The sequence below is a fragment of the Rissa tridactyla genome, chromosome 6, assembly GCF_028500815.1.
Source record: "Rissa tridactyla isolate bRisTri1 chromosome 6, bRisTri1.patW.cur.20221130, whole genome shotgun sequence".
NCBI lineage: Eukaryota > Metazoa > Chordata > Aves > Charadriiformes > Laridae > Rissa > Rissa tridactyla.
Genome location: NC_071471.1, coordinates 43133195 through 43150414, shown reverse-complemented (window position 1 = coordinate 43150414; position 17220 = coordinate 43133195). Strand labels below are relative to the sequence as shown.

The 17220-nt window shown below is 39.5% G+C and overlaps 1 protein-coding gene across 2 annotated transcripts in view; it reads right to left on the bottom strand.

The window, feature by feature from the left end:
- Positions 1 to 17200, bottom strand: part of PARG (poly(ADP-ribose) glycohydrolase) — a 75926-nt gene extending 58726 nt beyond the window's left edge. The window contains exons 1-7 of one of the 2 annotated variants that reach the window (XM_054205310.1): positions 16739 to 17200; positions 13663 to 13729; positions 10394 to 11371; positions 7736 to 7919; positions 6640 to 6762; positions 5242 to 5325; positions 4074 to 4148 (exon numbers count right to left, since the gene is read on the bottom strand). In XM_054205310.1, the coding sequence (XP_054061285.1) occupies positions 4074 to 4148; positions 5242 to 5325; positions 6640 to 6762; positions 7736 to 7919; positions 10394 to 11371; positions 13663 to 13729; positions 16739 to 16910 (1683 nt within the window). In that variant the 5' untranslated portion in view covers positions 16911 to 17200. Of the gene's footprint in view, positions 1 to 4073; positions 4149 to 5241; positions 5326 to 6639; positions 6763 to 7735; positions 7923 to 10393; positions 11372 to 13662; positions 13730 to 16738 lie in introns of both variants that reach the window. The other variant, XM_054205309.1, reaches the window with a different exon arrangement.
- Positions 17201 to 17220: the final 20 nt, after the last annotated feature.

Below are 17220 nucleotides of genomic sequence, written 5' to 3'. Positions count from 1 at the left end.
TTTACTGAAACATATGAGAACACCTATAACTTGCACAACTTGCAAGTAGGAACTGAAAAGCATGTGAGAGTTATTCCTTTGTTTTATGACACTAAAATAATGTAAATGCTATAGTTCTCCAGGTTTCAAAGGAGTATAAAAGACTACTGAAATTAAACCATGCAAGCAGTAACAGCACCCATTGTTGTTTTATTGCCTGCTGAGTTCCTTCCAGGCACTTTAAAATGTCTGTCTGAATAAAAAAATCTACTGAAAAAATATGTAACTGAAGTATTGCTGCTGAATCTCACAAGTTTTAGACGGGACCAAATAACTCAGTTTGATACAACTCTACTATAAAGGTCAAAAACAAGCTGTGAGGCTGCCCACAGACTGGTTTACCTCAAGAGCCCAGATTTTAATGATGACAGAGGTTGTAAATCCTGAAGGTTCCTGAAGCTTCACAACGTAAACCCTGCTGACTTAAGTTCTTGTATACTATGCAACTAAAACTGAACTTAAAAGAAGGATCACCTTTAAAGAAATTTATCCACTGCTTATACAATGTCATGTCATTTTCAGATTTAAACACTCCTCAGGACAGATGCAAGAAAAAAGAGGAAGAGTTCATGAAACAACATTAGCAAGAATTACACTTAAGCTCTAAGAGACTTTAAAGCAACACAATAAAAACAAAGCATGTCCAAAACAAGCAGGCCCAATCTACAGCAGCAGACTGCGTGATTGTCTTAAACGATAAAGCTCTACTTCTCCCTTTAAAAAAAGTTGCTGTTGTTGGAGATTAGTCTAAGACATAAGCCTTGAATGACCTCACTAGACTTTTTATTTCATGCACTTGGGAAAAAGCAAAAGAATTTGGTCTTGCCTGGAAGTGAGAGGGGAAATCTACAAAAAGGAAAAATAAAAACTACTACAGTACATAGAACTGCTCATCAAAAGCACGTAATAAATTCCCAACCTATCATCATTCACATAAATAAAGCTCATCCACAACACACTGTGGGTCCTGAGACAGCTCCATCCACAGCCATTTCCTCACGTTTCCATTTCTGCTTGCTGTTTCCTCTTTCCTGTCTGTCTCCTAGGTAAGTTTTGGGAAAACAAGGATGACTTACAAGTGACAAGAATTTTGCAAGTAAGAAGAAAAACATTAGCACTGATAATTTTCATGCACTAAGTAATAACTTGAGTAAATCCTAAACCTGTTTGCCAATATTAACAAACAGTTGGCAAAACAAATCAATACAACAGTGTGGAAATCCCATAGAGGACAACAAAACTGTCAGATATCTGAAGCAAATAAGCTACCCAGAGCTTTACGTACATTACTGATAGGTGCTATGAACTTTTTAAAAGAAAAAAACAATCCAAGCTCCCAAATTTACTTCACTGTACAAATTTAACTGGCATCCAGAAGAATCTGTTGAAAATAGTGTGAGGGCTCCCTCTTCTGACAACATTTTGGACAAACCGTAAAACTGGTCAGTCTGTACACGTCAAGGTACGTTCTGGAAAAAAATCCTGGCTCAAATACATGGTATTTATTTCCCATTACTTAAGAAAGCCAAAAGTGCTTTAATCTTAAAGGAAAACAAACTTAAGTCCAAGAAACTGGTAATTATTATTACGAGGAAATTTCTTTGAATCTTACAACTAGGATTTAAAAATAATGCATATTTTGATTGCGTAACTTAGAAGGAAACTACCTAAAATAGGAAACACAATGCAAGACTGATATGAAAGCATTTAACAGATTAACAGATAAGGTGACCTGTGTCCAGAATCAGAAGATAAAATAACAAATGATACTTTATAATTTAGCAAGCACAGACCTAGTGAAGTAATATCTGAACACAGTGGCCTTTAATGAATCACTAAAATAGACACCATTAGATTTGTGGACCCAGCTCCCTTGTAAATCAGACCACAGAATTCTTGGTTAAGACTGTATTGGAAGTCAATAGTGCCCAAGAATAAAAATAGAAATTTGAGGATAACAGACTCTGTTTTAATCTTTTAATATATATTTATGACTATTTCTCCTTCTGTTGAGCTGCTGCCCCTCCCTTTGGGCTGAGTACTCAAGCCAGCTTTCCTCTCAACCAGCCCTCTCAAATGTGACCTGAAACAGTTGCCCTGTTCCCTCAAAACCATAAGATAAACAAGAAAATACACACACCAATGGTAAACTCTTATTCATTAACTCTCAAATACAGTAACTTCAAAAACTATACTTCACCACTATACTTCACTGGTATATTTAGGTCATTTCCACAGAGGATCTCCACTTTTCACTTAATAGCTGCTCACATAAGCAGACTGCAAACAGTCTTTGAAAGCAGATGCCTTGTTAATTTACAGAACTTGAAGAATTCACGCATCCCTTAAAAACAGAAAAGATTTAAACATGTCTCTACAAGATGTAACTCCTCCGCATGTTCTATTCACTAAATTCAATACATTCAACAAACAAAGCCAGGGTAAAATTTTGCTCCTGTAGTCTACAAGGAGCCACTGTCTTACACTGTTTCACTGTTCCTTATTTAACATACTGCTGCACACTCCACCTTGGTCTAAAATCCATCTTTTGAAACATCTCTCCTCCGTTCATCTGGGAACCTCACAAATAAATCATCATTCCCATGTGACAGAAATTGCCTTTTCACCCTCAGCGAAAGATGGATGCCCGATACATAGTTCATTTCCCTATTGTTCCTTTCTTCTCTGGAGATAACTGGTATTACTTACTCTCCCTGGTCAACGATCTCTGAATCTAATCATCCATAGTTTCCAAACTCCCAAATGCACGACATGAACACATCAGAACAAGGTCAGTTGCATTTGTAGCAATATGATGCAAATCTGGTACAATCCCGAGTCAGATTTTTAAATAAATAGTTTGCTTGTACTTTAAAACATTCTAATAATTTAAATATGTATTCTTTAATAACACAAGATTGAACAGGCCAAGTTAATTTTTGGTTAGTACAAGAGTCAACAGGAGCAAAGAAGGCAGATGTCCACAGCCCCTACCACCCAGCCATGACAGCCTGAAAAATGGAGAGACCCCACAGATGAGAGGAAGGAGCACTAGACTGGCAAGACAGGCAAACACAGCAGCTCTCATGGTCAGCAAATATGATACCACCAGTATTTTCATAGGCACCTTCTGTCAGTAATAAAAATACTGTGTTGCGTGCAAAACAAAACTCATTCTGTAAAACAGTAGTCTATAAGCAACGGAAATAGGCATTAGAAAGAACAGTTCCTCTGACCACATGAACTAAGCAGATATCTATTTTAAACATACGTAACTAACAAAATTAACTTCAAATCAAATTTAGTTTCCACTGAACCTTAACACAGCTTAGCAAGCCCCTCCCAAGAAAGCACACGTGTTTTAAAAGCACTTCTGAGTTGCTGGAATGACAATTACAACTTCTATTGCATCTCATTTTAATCTCCCATACTGCTTTAATTAGCATAGTTTCTGACTGTCAGTCAAGATGTACATTAATAATAGTCCAACTTGCATTTGCCAGCCACTATTAATTTTTCTTTTCCATTCTCTTCCAGAAAGGTAACAAAGTCATAAAAACGACTCCAGCCTCTCCAAGGCTCCAGTCTAAATTCATCATCTCAGCATACAGCAAGATTTTACTGCTACACCAGCAAAGCACAGCTTATACAAACACCACTGTAATGTAACATTAAAGTTCTTTTAAAAAGGAACAAAAAAAGAGCAACACTTTTTAAAGCAAGAAAACATTACACTGGAAATATTAATACAATTTATTCATAAATCTGGTTATCATAAATCAGAGAAAAGGCATGTCTCACCTTACCTTCAGTAACGTTAGTTGTCGCTGAAGCGCCCAAATTACCTGCTTAAATTAATCCAGTTTATGAACTATAATTATCATTTGAAATGAAGTTACCAGCCAAACAACTGTCCACATAGACAAAAACCTTTATTCTTGAAAAGAGAAATAAAGCCAAAAGCATTGAGACGTATAGACAAAGTAGTCACTTATGTTTTACTTTTCTTCCTATTTTAAATGAACTTGGTTTACCTTCTCGCAGAAGTCAGTAAGAGCAGTGAAGTCCCATTTCTTGGAATAAGCAACGTTGTACCTCAGTATAGCCTCCTATGGAAAGAGCACAACAAAATAAGCCTTAGAGATACATATTAACAGAAGAAAAATGATTTTATGAAATGTCCTATTTGAAGGAACAGTACCATCTAGTGGCTAAAACCTGTTACAAGGCCTAGCAAAAAAATCCATAAAACTATATTAATATGATGCAACACCATGATACAGAATCCTGTATTTTAGGTTTAGCATTGAATAAGCTTTAGTCTACAAGTTTTTCCTCCTAGCACAAAACAACACAAGGCATGCTTGGATCTGCCTACGATGCGCAACATTCCCCACCCCATGCTTACTCTCTTTAAAAATACCAAAGTGTCCCTCAGCAACATAGCAGAAGTTTTACCAGTTTAAGAACTTAAAATCAGAGCCACAACAAAATTAAATAGGCCCTTTACAACACCAGCCACCTTTAAAAAACTCTCACAAAAAAAAGCCAAATAAAATAGAATTATCAAGGGAAGTTTCATGAGTTGCTGGGGAATACTGTTTATGCGTTAAAAGTTTATCTGTAGTTTTTGCATCCTCCTCCTTCCCTGTCTTTCCGGTATAACCTAAATCACATTATTCTTCACAAAAAAAACATAATAGCAATTCTAAGCTGCTCCAAATCACAACACATTAAAATCCAATGAGAACTACAAGAGTTATCAACAGCGCATTAGTCTCCAAAATTTACAGATTTTTGTCAGCAGCTTGAATTGTTGCAATTTTAGTGGAGTACACTGGCAGGAACAGTCACTGTTTCAAACTCTCTCACCTGTGCAGCGTCCTACCATCTGGGTGTAGAAAAAGCCAACATGCTACACTTACCACAAACTAGTAGATACCACTGGACAAACACAGTTTTGTACAGCCTTAGAAAAGGCAATTCATTTTAATAATACCTAATAAATTCAGTGGTAAAACTTAAGAGTCTTTAATTAAGACCCTTAATTCATTAGGGAATCCCTTGAACAGCACAAATATTTAAAAATTTATTTTTAGAAGTGATTAAACAAATAGGACTGAGCCAGAATCACTACCAGTACACGGGGAGCCTGAATGTACTTATATGTATATAGACCTGACTTCAAATTGACAAGCTTACCTTCAAATCATGCGAGCAAGTAAATTTGTTAAGTAAGGCAGTTTGGATAAGTTCCCATCGACTTCCAGCAGTTCTATCTCCATTCTTTAAAACAAAAGCCCAAACCAAAGTCAGATTAAGTTATCCAAAACAGAAAGACATATTTACTAATAATTGTCTTCCTTGCCACATTTTTTAAATAAACTTTGCTCTATTTGTGAAGTTCTTTAAAAATAAACTACATAGTTTGAGTAACCGTAAAGTACTTCTGAAACTTCTAGTCCACTGCATTTTACCTCCTTAAGAGTTCCTTTTTAATTGAAGCATTCACAAAATTCATAAAGAGCTCTTTTTCACATATGCAGAACTCTTCCTCGTGCCATCTCAAGAAGGACAAATAATGTTCAGTCCATTCCTTGTGAAGACAGTGGATTTTGTAGATAAAACATGACCACAGTTTATAAAATCCACAACTCAAAAATACAAACTGAACCAACTTCATAAAAATGTAATATTAAGAACAATAAGGGCACAGATTATAAAAGCATACTGCTGTGGCTGACACTTGTACCAACCCAAATTTAAGACATTCTGTGATATTTTTTCTCAACAGAAAGCTTTATTGCCCATTGCAAGCAACAATGGTATCTCTTATGAGACTACCACAAGGGTAGAGACAATTCATCTTGCTCAACTGGCAACCAAGATCTTATCAACACTATCTCTGAAACATCAACTAAATTCATTTTATATTCCATCTGTAAAATTGATAAATGAAGAGACTGCATATTTCCTAGAGGGTACAAAAATTATCTGTTTCAGATTCAGATCAAGGATTTACTGATACTTGTCTTCACTACACATGAGTAAGGACACACTTGCTCATTTTATTCACCACAGTCTAAAAGTATTTCAGTGGGTATGTTTAAGTAAGTCTCAAGCAGTGACAAGAAATACCAGATGAACCAACCACGCAGGGCCAACTCTAATCTCTCCGATGTTGTTTTAGTGGAACAGCAGACAGATACACCTCAATCTATCAGCAACATCTAACAGAATATTATAATCAGAATGTGGTTATAAATTCATTCACATCTGTTGGCATCCCAAACTGCTTCACAAAAAGAAACCCCAAACCATATAAACGTGTAAGTATACAAATACATGACTTATACAAAGTATAAGCTTATACTCCATAGAAGTACAGAAATACATACACCATCAAATCAATTACTAGAAAAAAAAAAAAATCTTCTGCTCACAACCCAGAATCCAGCTTTTCAGATCAGGTATGTTCCTGTATTTGATTTTCCAATTCCCTACACACAGTTTTCTAACTGAGCAAAAGCAGTAAACTCAAAACTCATCTATATGTAAACAAACTTATTTAATTACACAAGTGTAAGTACTTTATCTTACCTCATCCTCTACAGGGTATAAATTTTGTTCTGAGCAGGGCATTTTAACATGTTTGTTGTCCCACAAATCTTTGTAGTGAGTTGGAAAAGGTTTAGGCACCTCTCCTTCCCTTAGGAGATCTACCTGCAACACAGAAGGAGGGGAAAAAAAGCTCAGACTCTACTTTCAAGTTTTTAAATGGAAGAATATAAAGTAAGCAAAAACATAGTGAAAAAAAATTCTCATCTACAGCTACACTTTTTGGAAAGGGGAAAGCTACAAACCAACCACACGATGGACAGTCAGTTACAAACAAAAAAATTCATCCGTTACTCTTACATTATACTTGCTGAAAAGAAAACCACCTTGTCATTTGACCTCTTGAAACACACTGAAATAAAGGTAATGCATGCAATTATTTTATGTCCAATTATCAGCTAAATACTTCCTCATTTATGAATTCAAGTATCTAATCAACTATAGGGCCTTCTGGCAGCACTGATTCTCTCAGAACTTGCATTTAAACTTAATGTGCTTTTCTTTCATTTGAGATTTATCCATGACCCCACAGGTTTCTGGTCACATGTTTTATTTCAACAATAATTTGACTACATACTACTCCAAAGAATTAAAGGCAAATATATTAGATTTTATCTAAAATGCAGCAGTAAAATTGCTAGAAATTCCTTTTCATTCTTTGTCTTTTTCATATTTTGAGCCTTTTGTATATCTTGAACCCAAACCAGAATCATATTAAAAATGAAAGTATAACATAAAAACATTGAAGTACAAATTTTACTTGCAGACATATTTAAATTCCCACACTTTACAACTCAGTCAAGGAAGTACACACACCTATGCAAAAGAGAATTACTTGTCCCTAACAAGCCAGAGGTAGTAAAATCATAATCACGTTTCTTCTGGATCTTAATATCCTAATTTTGTGCATCAGAAAAGCCAGTTTTCAGGAAAATCAGTTGCCCCAGTCTGCTCGCAAGGAACAGCAAAGAAAGATTTCCACAACCTGCTGATACTATAAGACTAACATTTGGCATTTCATATTATTAAACATTTCAGTAAGAAATTTGATTTGGGGTAATACACTGAATTATCGTACTCTGATGGTGACTGTATGATTGGCTGAGGGTCGCAGATGAGGAAGACGCGCCGCACACATAGGCATTCTTCTCATCTCTTCAATCGGTGTCCCAAACCATTTCTTATTAGTTGGAAGAGGAGGTGGCATGTATTTAGGAATCTTCCTTCCTGGCCTCTGGGGTTTGAATTCACACTTTTCTTTTCTGCTGTTAAAATAAAAAAAAAATTTGAAACATTTTATTTACACTGAAAAACCTGGTAGGCAAATACCTGAACTTCCGCTCAAGAATGACGTTTATATCACAGTCAGTTTATTCGCTAGCTTTTGCTGTGGCCCCAGGCCAAAGCTTTGTTTGGGGAAAACTCCCACCACCAACAACCTCCTCCTCCCAACACAGGCAGGTCCGTGGTGTCTACAAAACACTCTTCTCTACAGACTTACAAACACCTTCACGGAACTGCAATATGTTAACAAGGCAGGGTTCTCCTCTGCAGAGTCATGCTCTTTCCCAACAGGACACGTTTATCCAGGGACAGCAGACTCACTCATTGGTGGCATTTGTCAGGATACCCTCTGTAGCCTCTTCTCAACTGTTAGAAAACAAACATGTATGCATGCACAGATGTGCATATTCCTTCTTCAAACTGAAAGATAACTTTCTTAATCACCCTTTCTCACTACGGTTATATTTTTCATGCCAGACATACAATATTTGCAGTGGAAGTAGAAATTTAAAAGGAATCCAAAAAACACTTGCAAAATTCAAATACATGCAAGAGCAGAGGATCTAATCCTCTTTAATGATCTGAGATATTTGGGGGAAGAAAAGTCTGAACCTGCTGTATATTTGATGTAACACACCAGATGCTTCTCATGCAAGAGAAAGTTCTCAAGAGTAAAATGCAAAACAAGTTAAAAGCACACGCTTTGAGGTACTGTTTAGACCTCTAAATTCCCCTTAGCAAACTTACTCCACCCTTGGATAAAGATGTTGTCCAACCTGTTTGCTGCATCTATGCACATGCCAGCCACAGACGATGCCTTCAACCTAGCCAATCATGCACAAACGGTGTAGCCGCATCAGCACGATGCTGTGTACAGGCCCACTGTGCTCATCTGAGAGCCAAAGGGTAATTCTGGCATAGCATTACTGATGATTGAAGCCTGCTTGATGCACTACTGCTTCTTTCTCTGCAAGTTAAGATCTGAGCCACTCTATTACCTGCTGTAGACCTGGTCTAATGAAAACCAGGAGGAAAGCTTTTAAGGTTTTCTAATTGCCCTTCAAGCACTACAGACAACACCACTATTTTGCCTGGCACTGAGGTTTATAACCTTCACATTATCTTGTTTAGGTCCCAAAAAGAAAAAAAAAAAAAAAAAAAAGTCTCTACAGACCATACTCTCTACCTTACTAATTATTCTGCAGAGCACTGCTAGGATTCCCATCTAGCCACACAGCGAAACTTTTGCATGAATTTCCCTTATCAAATATGGATTTATTGTAACACACCATGCCCTATCACTGACAAACACAAGCCTCAATCTCTGCTGCTTTGCTACAATTCATTTAAATTAGTGAAAACAGTACTCCCTAAACCCAACATTTTAAACTTTATGACCCCCTTCTCCATACTACTTTTAGCAAATTCTTCATCTATCCATTTTTCCTAAGAACTGCCTTTTTTTTTGTTTTCCAAATCCACTCTCAGCCTACTCATCTCTTAAGATTTCTTAAATACAGGCTCCCGCCACTAATTACCCACCCTCCGTCATCCTTTTCTTCAGTTCCTTGAAAGGTATGGTTTGTGCTGCTTCTCACATCCAGAAAGGACCTCCCAGTAAAGATATGCAAAACTACTTTCTTGCCCTACTTTAAAGCCTTGAGTCTACTGAGATAATCGCTCATTACACCAACACACACAGTCCTCTCGGTTCTGCTTACTCCTTTGTTGTTTATTCACTTTCTCAGCTCCCACTGAAATCTAAGCTCTTCAGAGCAGAGATTATCCTTTTGTCCTTACACAACATCTAGCATACGCAGTCCTGGGTCATGGTCAGGGCTTCCACCTCCATTGCTGTAGTGTGTTATCACCAGTCCTTCTCTCTCCAAAATTATGAACGAAAAAAAAAATAAAATCAAAAACCCCTCACACACATCTCTACAACTGCTTTCAAAAATGAAGTTTTTCATATCTATTTCAATCAAAGCATCAGTAGCACTAATGCTTCAAATAGATTCAATATTTTTGACAGATGAAACTAAAAAAAACTAAACAACCGAGAAACCACGAGTTTCCTCAAGTATTCTGAATGAAATAAAGAATGCTAGAGCTACAGTCCATAAAGCACTCCCACACCACCTTTCATTTTCAAGGATTAAAAATCCCATGGTCTTAAATCACTTCTTTGAGAAAGAACTTTCTACAGTGTCTTTAATTCCCAATTTTAGCAGATCCTCAATGATTTAAAACAATTGCACTGGACAAACATATCCTTTAAAGAAACACAAGTAGTCACATTAAAAATAAGTTACTTCAAGCTTACGAAGTTTTCGTTGTGTCTTAACATACATTTTTCAAAACTCTTTATACAATCCAGCCTCCAAAGTGCTACCATCAAAGAGGAAAATTTTAGAAAGTGAAAAGACAGATGAAGAGGCAGACAGAACGCTACCTTTTCTCCTCAATCTTCGGTATCCTCATGAAGTGAGAAGTGATTTTGGAGTCTCTCTTCACAGCCTGTTTTGCACCTTTGCAATCTGATGAGGGAGCAGGAGAGATCCCAGGCGACTTTGTATGCAGACTGTCCTCTTTAACAGAATTATCTACTTCCTCAAAGCTTTCACAGCCCTTGGCAGAAAAATGTGACTTTGACTCCAGTTCAGCATTCCCATATTGGATTCTAAAAGATTTGTTTATGGATTTTGACATATTAACCTCCTCTCTCTCATCAGGAAACGGACTCGTTTCTTCATCAGCCTCTGACCCATGACAGCTATTTTTAGAATTATCTACATCCATTGGTGACTCTGGCTCACTTTCTTTCTCAAAAGCAGGTGAATCCCCTGAACTACTCTGACATTTGCTCAGTTTCCCAGGACCTCCAAGATCAGATACACAAGCATCACAACCAGCATCTGAAAGTGGACTTTCCGGAACTACATCCCCTTCTTCTTGTTCACCCGTTAAACAGACAGAATTGCAACTCTTCAGCTTCCGTGAATTGCATGAAGCCACTTGTCCATCCGTCTCGGTGTCTTTTGAAGAAAGTTTTGTATTTCCCATTTTCAAAGACCGGGCTGATGATAATTTCCTCTGAGTCCAATTGTCACTGCTTTCTTCACAGCCTCTCGGAGTCTGCTTGCCAGTTTTGTGCATCTGATCGATGTTGGCATTTTTAAAGAGGTCTCCAGACTGTGTCCCCTTCACAGGCTCTGCGTCCAAGACTGGATCTTTGTCCTCAGCCTCCCAGTTACACGTGCTGCCTGTCTGAGGCAAATTTACATGCTTCGTGCCAACTTCCACAGATATTTTTGAATAATTTTGCTGACAAATATTCTCTAGCTTTTTCACATCGTGCTCACAAAAATTCTCTTTCTTAATGGAAGTCATCTTGAGATTTGCTTCAGTATTATTAATTTTGCTGTGTAAGCTGTGAAAGAGAAGCAAGGCAATTTAATGTCTTATTTCCAAATGGAATTTCCATACATGTATATTATTTTTTTAAAGGAATTATTATAAACATACAATAGAAACTACAGAATTTTACCCATTATACTTTGTAAGTGAGCGCTACCAGGATCAACAAGTTTTACTGCACTGGGTAACATAACTCAGTAACAACCTATTTCCATTTAGAGGCTCCAAAGGATGATGAATCAGTTTCTTGCTTTAGAAATCTATTCCAGTGGTTCATTATTCTTATTTTCAAACCTAAACAATATTAAGCTATTATTTAGGAGTTTTTTCCTCAGATGAAAAAAAGTAAGAAGACACGATAAAGTCCCCCTTAGCTTTAGTCTTAGTCAGTTATATACAGTGAGCAAGGAAATCAATGATTTTGTAGCCATTCCCTCTGAGCTACAAATTCGTCTTTTAGAAGAGCAGGACACAGCAGTCCATAGTCTCAAAAACAACCTATTACTTCCTTACTTTTTAAGCAGCCCGTGACTCTTCAAAAAAAATCACACTACAAAAGCATAAGAGTAAAATATATTTAGATCTGATAATAAAAACTAAAAGACACGTTAAATCAATTATTATTTCTGAAGAGAAAAATAACCTAATTCATCCCGCGTGGTCTTACACAAAGAACAGAAAGAAATGTGTCCTAACAGTTACAACAGGGAAATGAAGTGAGTTTTGTATAAGCAGATGAAACTTTTCAAGAAGACACTGGGAAATAATTTCACACTTACGTACTGATTTTTGTGTCAGCGTATTAATAAAGAAAAATACTTCAACACCAGATGAATATTAAAAAAAACCTGACTAGTCTTGGTATCTGAACAATACAAATAAATAAAGGATCTTGGCGCAACAGATGACAACTCAGAACTTCACCCATAGGAAAATTATTCAAAAACAGAAGTATTTTAGAGGGGCTTATGTTATAATTTAACACCCCACATCTTCACATTTGTTCCTGCACTGAAAATTTTGATGAACAAAAATGAAAGTTATGTTACAGCTGCCATATCAATGAATGACTCTCTAAAGATATTGACAACATCTGTTGTCAACCTAAGGCAAGAAATCAAATCTAACACAAAGATAATGTTCAAATTCAGATAAATTAAAATTGGGATGCACAGGCACATTGTGTAATAGATAGGCACGTGAAGTGTTTACACGACGAACCTACTGCTTAAAACTGACTAGGTTGTAATCTGTCAGCAAGGCTGGAGGAGGGCATAGAAAAACGATACTCTAACGAAAATCTTAAAAAAAAATAAAATAAAAAGAATTAATTCACTCCTTAAGTATCCTCTTAACATCTTTGCTTTATTGCAAGCTATGAGCCTGTAACTGAGCCCTGTGTACTTCTGTATTAATCATTATCACAAGTTTTCCTAGCTATTTTAGCACTGCTACGGATTTCAATTTCTATTTATTAACAAACATCAATGAAAAGTAAACCAGCCCATTTACAATTGCAATTATAGAAAACTAGTACCTGATATTCCTCTGTACTGGACAGTTAAACTCTTTTAAGAGTTTAATTTTAATGCTGCCTTGCAAACACTGCTTCTGACAGACTACATTAGCAGAAAATACCAAACTTTACCTGGTGCCATTCAGCAGCAAAACTTTTATAAAATCTTTCACAAAATAACCTGCATGCACACTTGAGTAGCTGTAAATTCTAGTCCAAATTAAATCAAGTTGTACATGCTCATCCTGCAATCAGTCTAGCGAGATGAACCAAAACAAACTTTTGTCTGTAAAGTAACAGAATTGTGAGTTGAATGCAGGATTGTCAGCCAAAATCTGTAACTGTTATTGCCCTATGTGAAACAAAAATTAAAAGCAGAGCTGTTGACTAAGGACATGATACGACAACTAACTTGGCATAGTGGTTGGTTGCCACAGAAAGCAGCAGTCCCACTTTGCCTTCCCTTGATGCAAGTTCCCATCTTTTCATTTGCAGGAGCAGTAGTATTTATTCATCTGAACAGTGAAGTGCTTCAAGAAGTAAATCAGCAAAAGAGTTTGGGTTTGGGAGGTTACAGGGGAGCAGCGGGGAACGACACAACTAGTTCGGTTTTTGTAGTGAAAGTCTGTCAGTTAGTTATACTCAAGAGGATGCGCCAAGGTAAGAAAAGCAGCAGAAATGGGGTTGTGTTTTTTTCAGCAGCCAGCGTACCAGCAACCTGCACTCAGAGCTCCCCACAAGCCCACTCAAAGAACACAACTTCTGAATAGGTATGCTGTACATTTTACCTTTTGGACTCAGTTGTCTTGGGTCCTTTATTCTCCAACCAAGTGGTAATTGTCCGTTGTTTACAAACTGAAAAACCACAGTTCACTATGTTATTACATGAAACAAGAAAAAACTGCAACACAATTGCATATGAATAAGATAACTTGCACTGGATCAAGATAAAAATACCTCAATTAAGTCCTCATTATAATTTCTACTACAGGGATCATCCAGACACTAACACTATTAAAACTACATGTGATGCAATATTTAATTTGTATCAGTCAGCAGCTCTAGCTTCTGTAATAGTCTTTATAATGCCAGGCTTGGTGTGTGGTGGGTTTTGTTCATCCAAATTTTTTTTTTTTAATATGATTAAAAACATACAGTAGATCTCTAGATTTAAAAAAAAAAAAGGCAACTTGAACTTTCCAGCTCTGATTATCACCTTTAATGACCACCACAGTGAGCCCCGAAAGGCTTCTGCTGAATTTTGCAATGAAGAGGCAACATGACATAGCTTAAAAACAAACAAAAAAACCCAACTAGGCATCTTCCAAGACCCAGACAAGAACCTTATTCATATGTAGCATACTGTGAAACATCAGGCTTAATATAAAGATTGTACACATTAGAAGTGACAAGTGCTGAAAAAGAGACTTCATCTTTTCCCTTCCATCCATAAACAATTTGTAAAGTCTACCAACGCTTACTCCCCTAACAGCAACAAAATGTGAAGGACACTTTCAATAGAACAGCAGGACACAAACTATTTACATAGAGACTTGGGGGGAATAGGGAGAAGAACCTCAAAGCAGTTATTTCACAACTGGAAAGTAATCTTCATTAGCATAAGAAGGGTTTTTCAGTTTACTTTTGTTGTTCTTATTTAAAGATAATTCTGAAAATTTGCCAACTAGCTTCAGTTCCCTTTCTTTCCATTTGCCAAGAGAAGTTATCTACCTGCCACTGCTGACTATGCAAGGTGTTTGCTCACTGCTTTCAAACAGGTAAGCAAAATTTGTAGTTCCCCTATTGCAACAGTAGTTTTGCAGAACTTAAAAACCAGTACAGCATCTCTGTCTGTTCTGATTAATAGTCACTACAGAAAGACTCAGCATTTCACTGCTAATGGAGGTTGTGTAGCATACGTAGTGTAGGCCATAGGAGACATTGTTTCATAAGCACTTTCCCTAACATTCAAGGCCTTGAACACTTTTCCACAGCTGGTGATCAAATATCCTCATCAAAAGTATACAATTTCTAGAATGCAAAAGCAATCTCCAGAAAATGTTTAAATCATTTTCAGTTCTGAAACAGCCCAAACAATGCTGCAAAATTGCCACCATGTGACTAGGTCACCAGGGAGTAACGCCAAGCTGTACATCGATTACAAGCACAAGGATACCTGTGCAATACTCAGACATTCCATTTTTCAGCAAATGCTCAGCTTCACCTCACTCAGGAAAAAAGTAACAGCCTGACAGATCTTACGAACTAAAAGATTTTTATTTCTAGAGATTCACTAAAACTGAAGTATATTAGTCGCTCTGTTTACCAAATTCCACCTTCTTATATTTGAAGCGCTAACCCAAATTGCCTACAGGCAAGGGGAAAGCAGCAGCCAGACATATTAAAACATGGGGTGAATAAACCCCTTTGAAGGCAGCTGACTACCTCTTGAGGTATAAACTTACGTTGAGGAAGGAATACCTATTCACTACCACAGTAAGTAGAAATGATAGCAGCAGCATCAGAATGGAACAAAATGGCTTTGGTATGAACTTTCACGTCTGACTAGCCATTTAAGCCCTATAACCAATATAACACACATCATTTTTCTTTACTACTACTAACATCTCTTTTCGCGACAGATAAGGTAATAAAAACATAAAGGCAAAAAAAAAGACAATATATGCTTACATTCAGTGCAAACAATAAAACCAGATTTCGGTGTAATTTTTTTTTAAAGTGGTCTCTAAATTTCTTAGTCAAGATTCCCCAAATCATTCTCCTAAACCAAACCATTCCTCAGAATCTACCACTGAGGGAAACTACCAAATTTTTAGAAGATTCTAATTCATTGCTCTGTAGGAGTGTATACGTACAGATTCAAACTCAAAGTTGCCTCTTAGTTACTGGTCAGTGAGGTTTAACTCATCAATGGAAGACCACAGTAAATCTTTTTGGGTTGGTTCCCCCCACCCCTTCCCTGTATTCCTTTCCATTCCTGAAATAGATACCTTATTGTGCATTAAAATTTTATTTTGACAGCATTAGGTCCAAATAAAAATAACCTAAGGAAGCCACGTGGGAACTTTTTCTACGCAGCTTTGTTGTGCAGCAGGAGGGGCGCCCCAGAGGGCCAGCAGTGCCCCGGGCCCGCAGCCACATGCCCATGTGGGTTCCTGTCATCACCCTTGTCTCTCCCTGCCGCGATGGCCTGCCACAACACCCCGCCGAACGTCATTTCTCTTGCAGCGAGTATTTGTCCTGGCACACAGGGAACTGGCTACCTTTAGCGGCGTTGGACGGTTGCACTGTTACTGCAAGTTTGTAGAGAATCAGACACGGAGCCAGGGTAACGATGCTGTACCCAAAGCCGTCTACAACGTGCACTGCCCACACCACCGGGCTCGGGTACCCGGGACACGCTGGATGCGGGAAGCCGAGTTAGGGACGATTCACGCCCGACAAGGCCAGCCCCGGGCAGGCAACGCGTCTCCCACCGCTTACCGCTGCCCCCTGCAGCGTACCAGGCCGACAGCAGCGCAGCAGAGATGCAATAAGGAGCACAGACGGACACCGCGTCCCGGCGGAGCCCCCGGCCGCCTCCTCCCGCCGAGCCCCGGGAGGGACCGCGGCTCCCGCGGGGCTGGCGGGGCTGCCGAGCAGCGCTCCAGCCCGGTTTGGGCAATTTCAGCGCTGCCCAGGGCTTGCGGGCAGAGCCGTCCCGTCCCCCGGCACCCCGGAGCCGACGAAGGGGAGGGGACGGACGGAGGAGAGGAAAGGACAGACCCCCGGCGAGGCCCCTTCCGCGCCCGGCACTGGCGCTCGCCTGGCCGCTCCCCCTGCCCCGGGGAGGCCGGTACAAACCTTTGTTCCCCACGGCGATGGCGGGGCTGCCGCCGGCGGGGCTACTGCCCCCGGGCCCCTCCTGGCGGGGACCGAGCGGCGGCGGCCACTCTCCCTGGGAGCCGCCACCGGGGCTGGCGGTGCTCGGCCGGGCTCTCTTCCGAGGGGGGTCCCGCCCGCAGCCCGCACTCATCCTCGGCGGGCGCTCCTCCGCCCGCCCGGCCCGCCTCAGCCGCGCGGGCCCGCCAGCGGCCGCCGGGGCCAGGCGGCAGCCGCCCCCCGGGGACGGCGCGACGATGCGGCGACGGCGACTCCGCTCCTCCGCATCCTCCGGCCCGCAGCGCCGGGCTCGTCCCGCCGGCCGCCCCCTGGGCGGGATGAGCAGCGGGGCCGGGACCGAGCCACGTCCAGGGAGGGGGGCCGGGGGCTGCCTCCGCGGCTCGCAGCAAAATGGCTCCCCGCCCGCCTCACCCCCCTCACCATGGCGACCGCGCTCCTCCCCC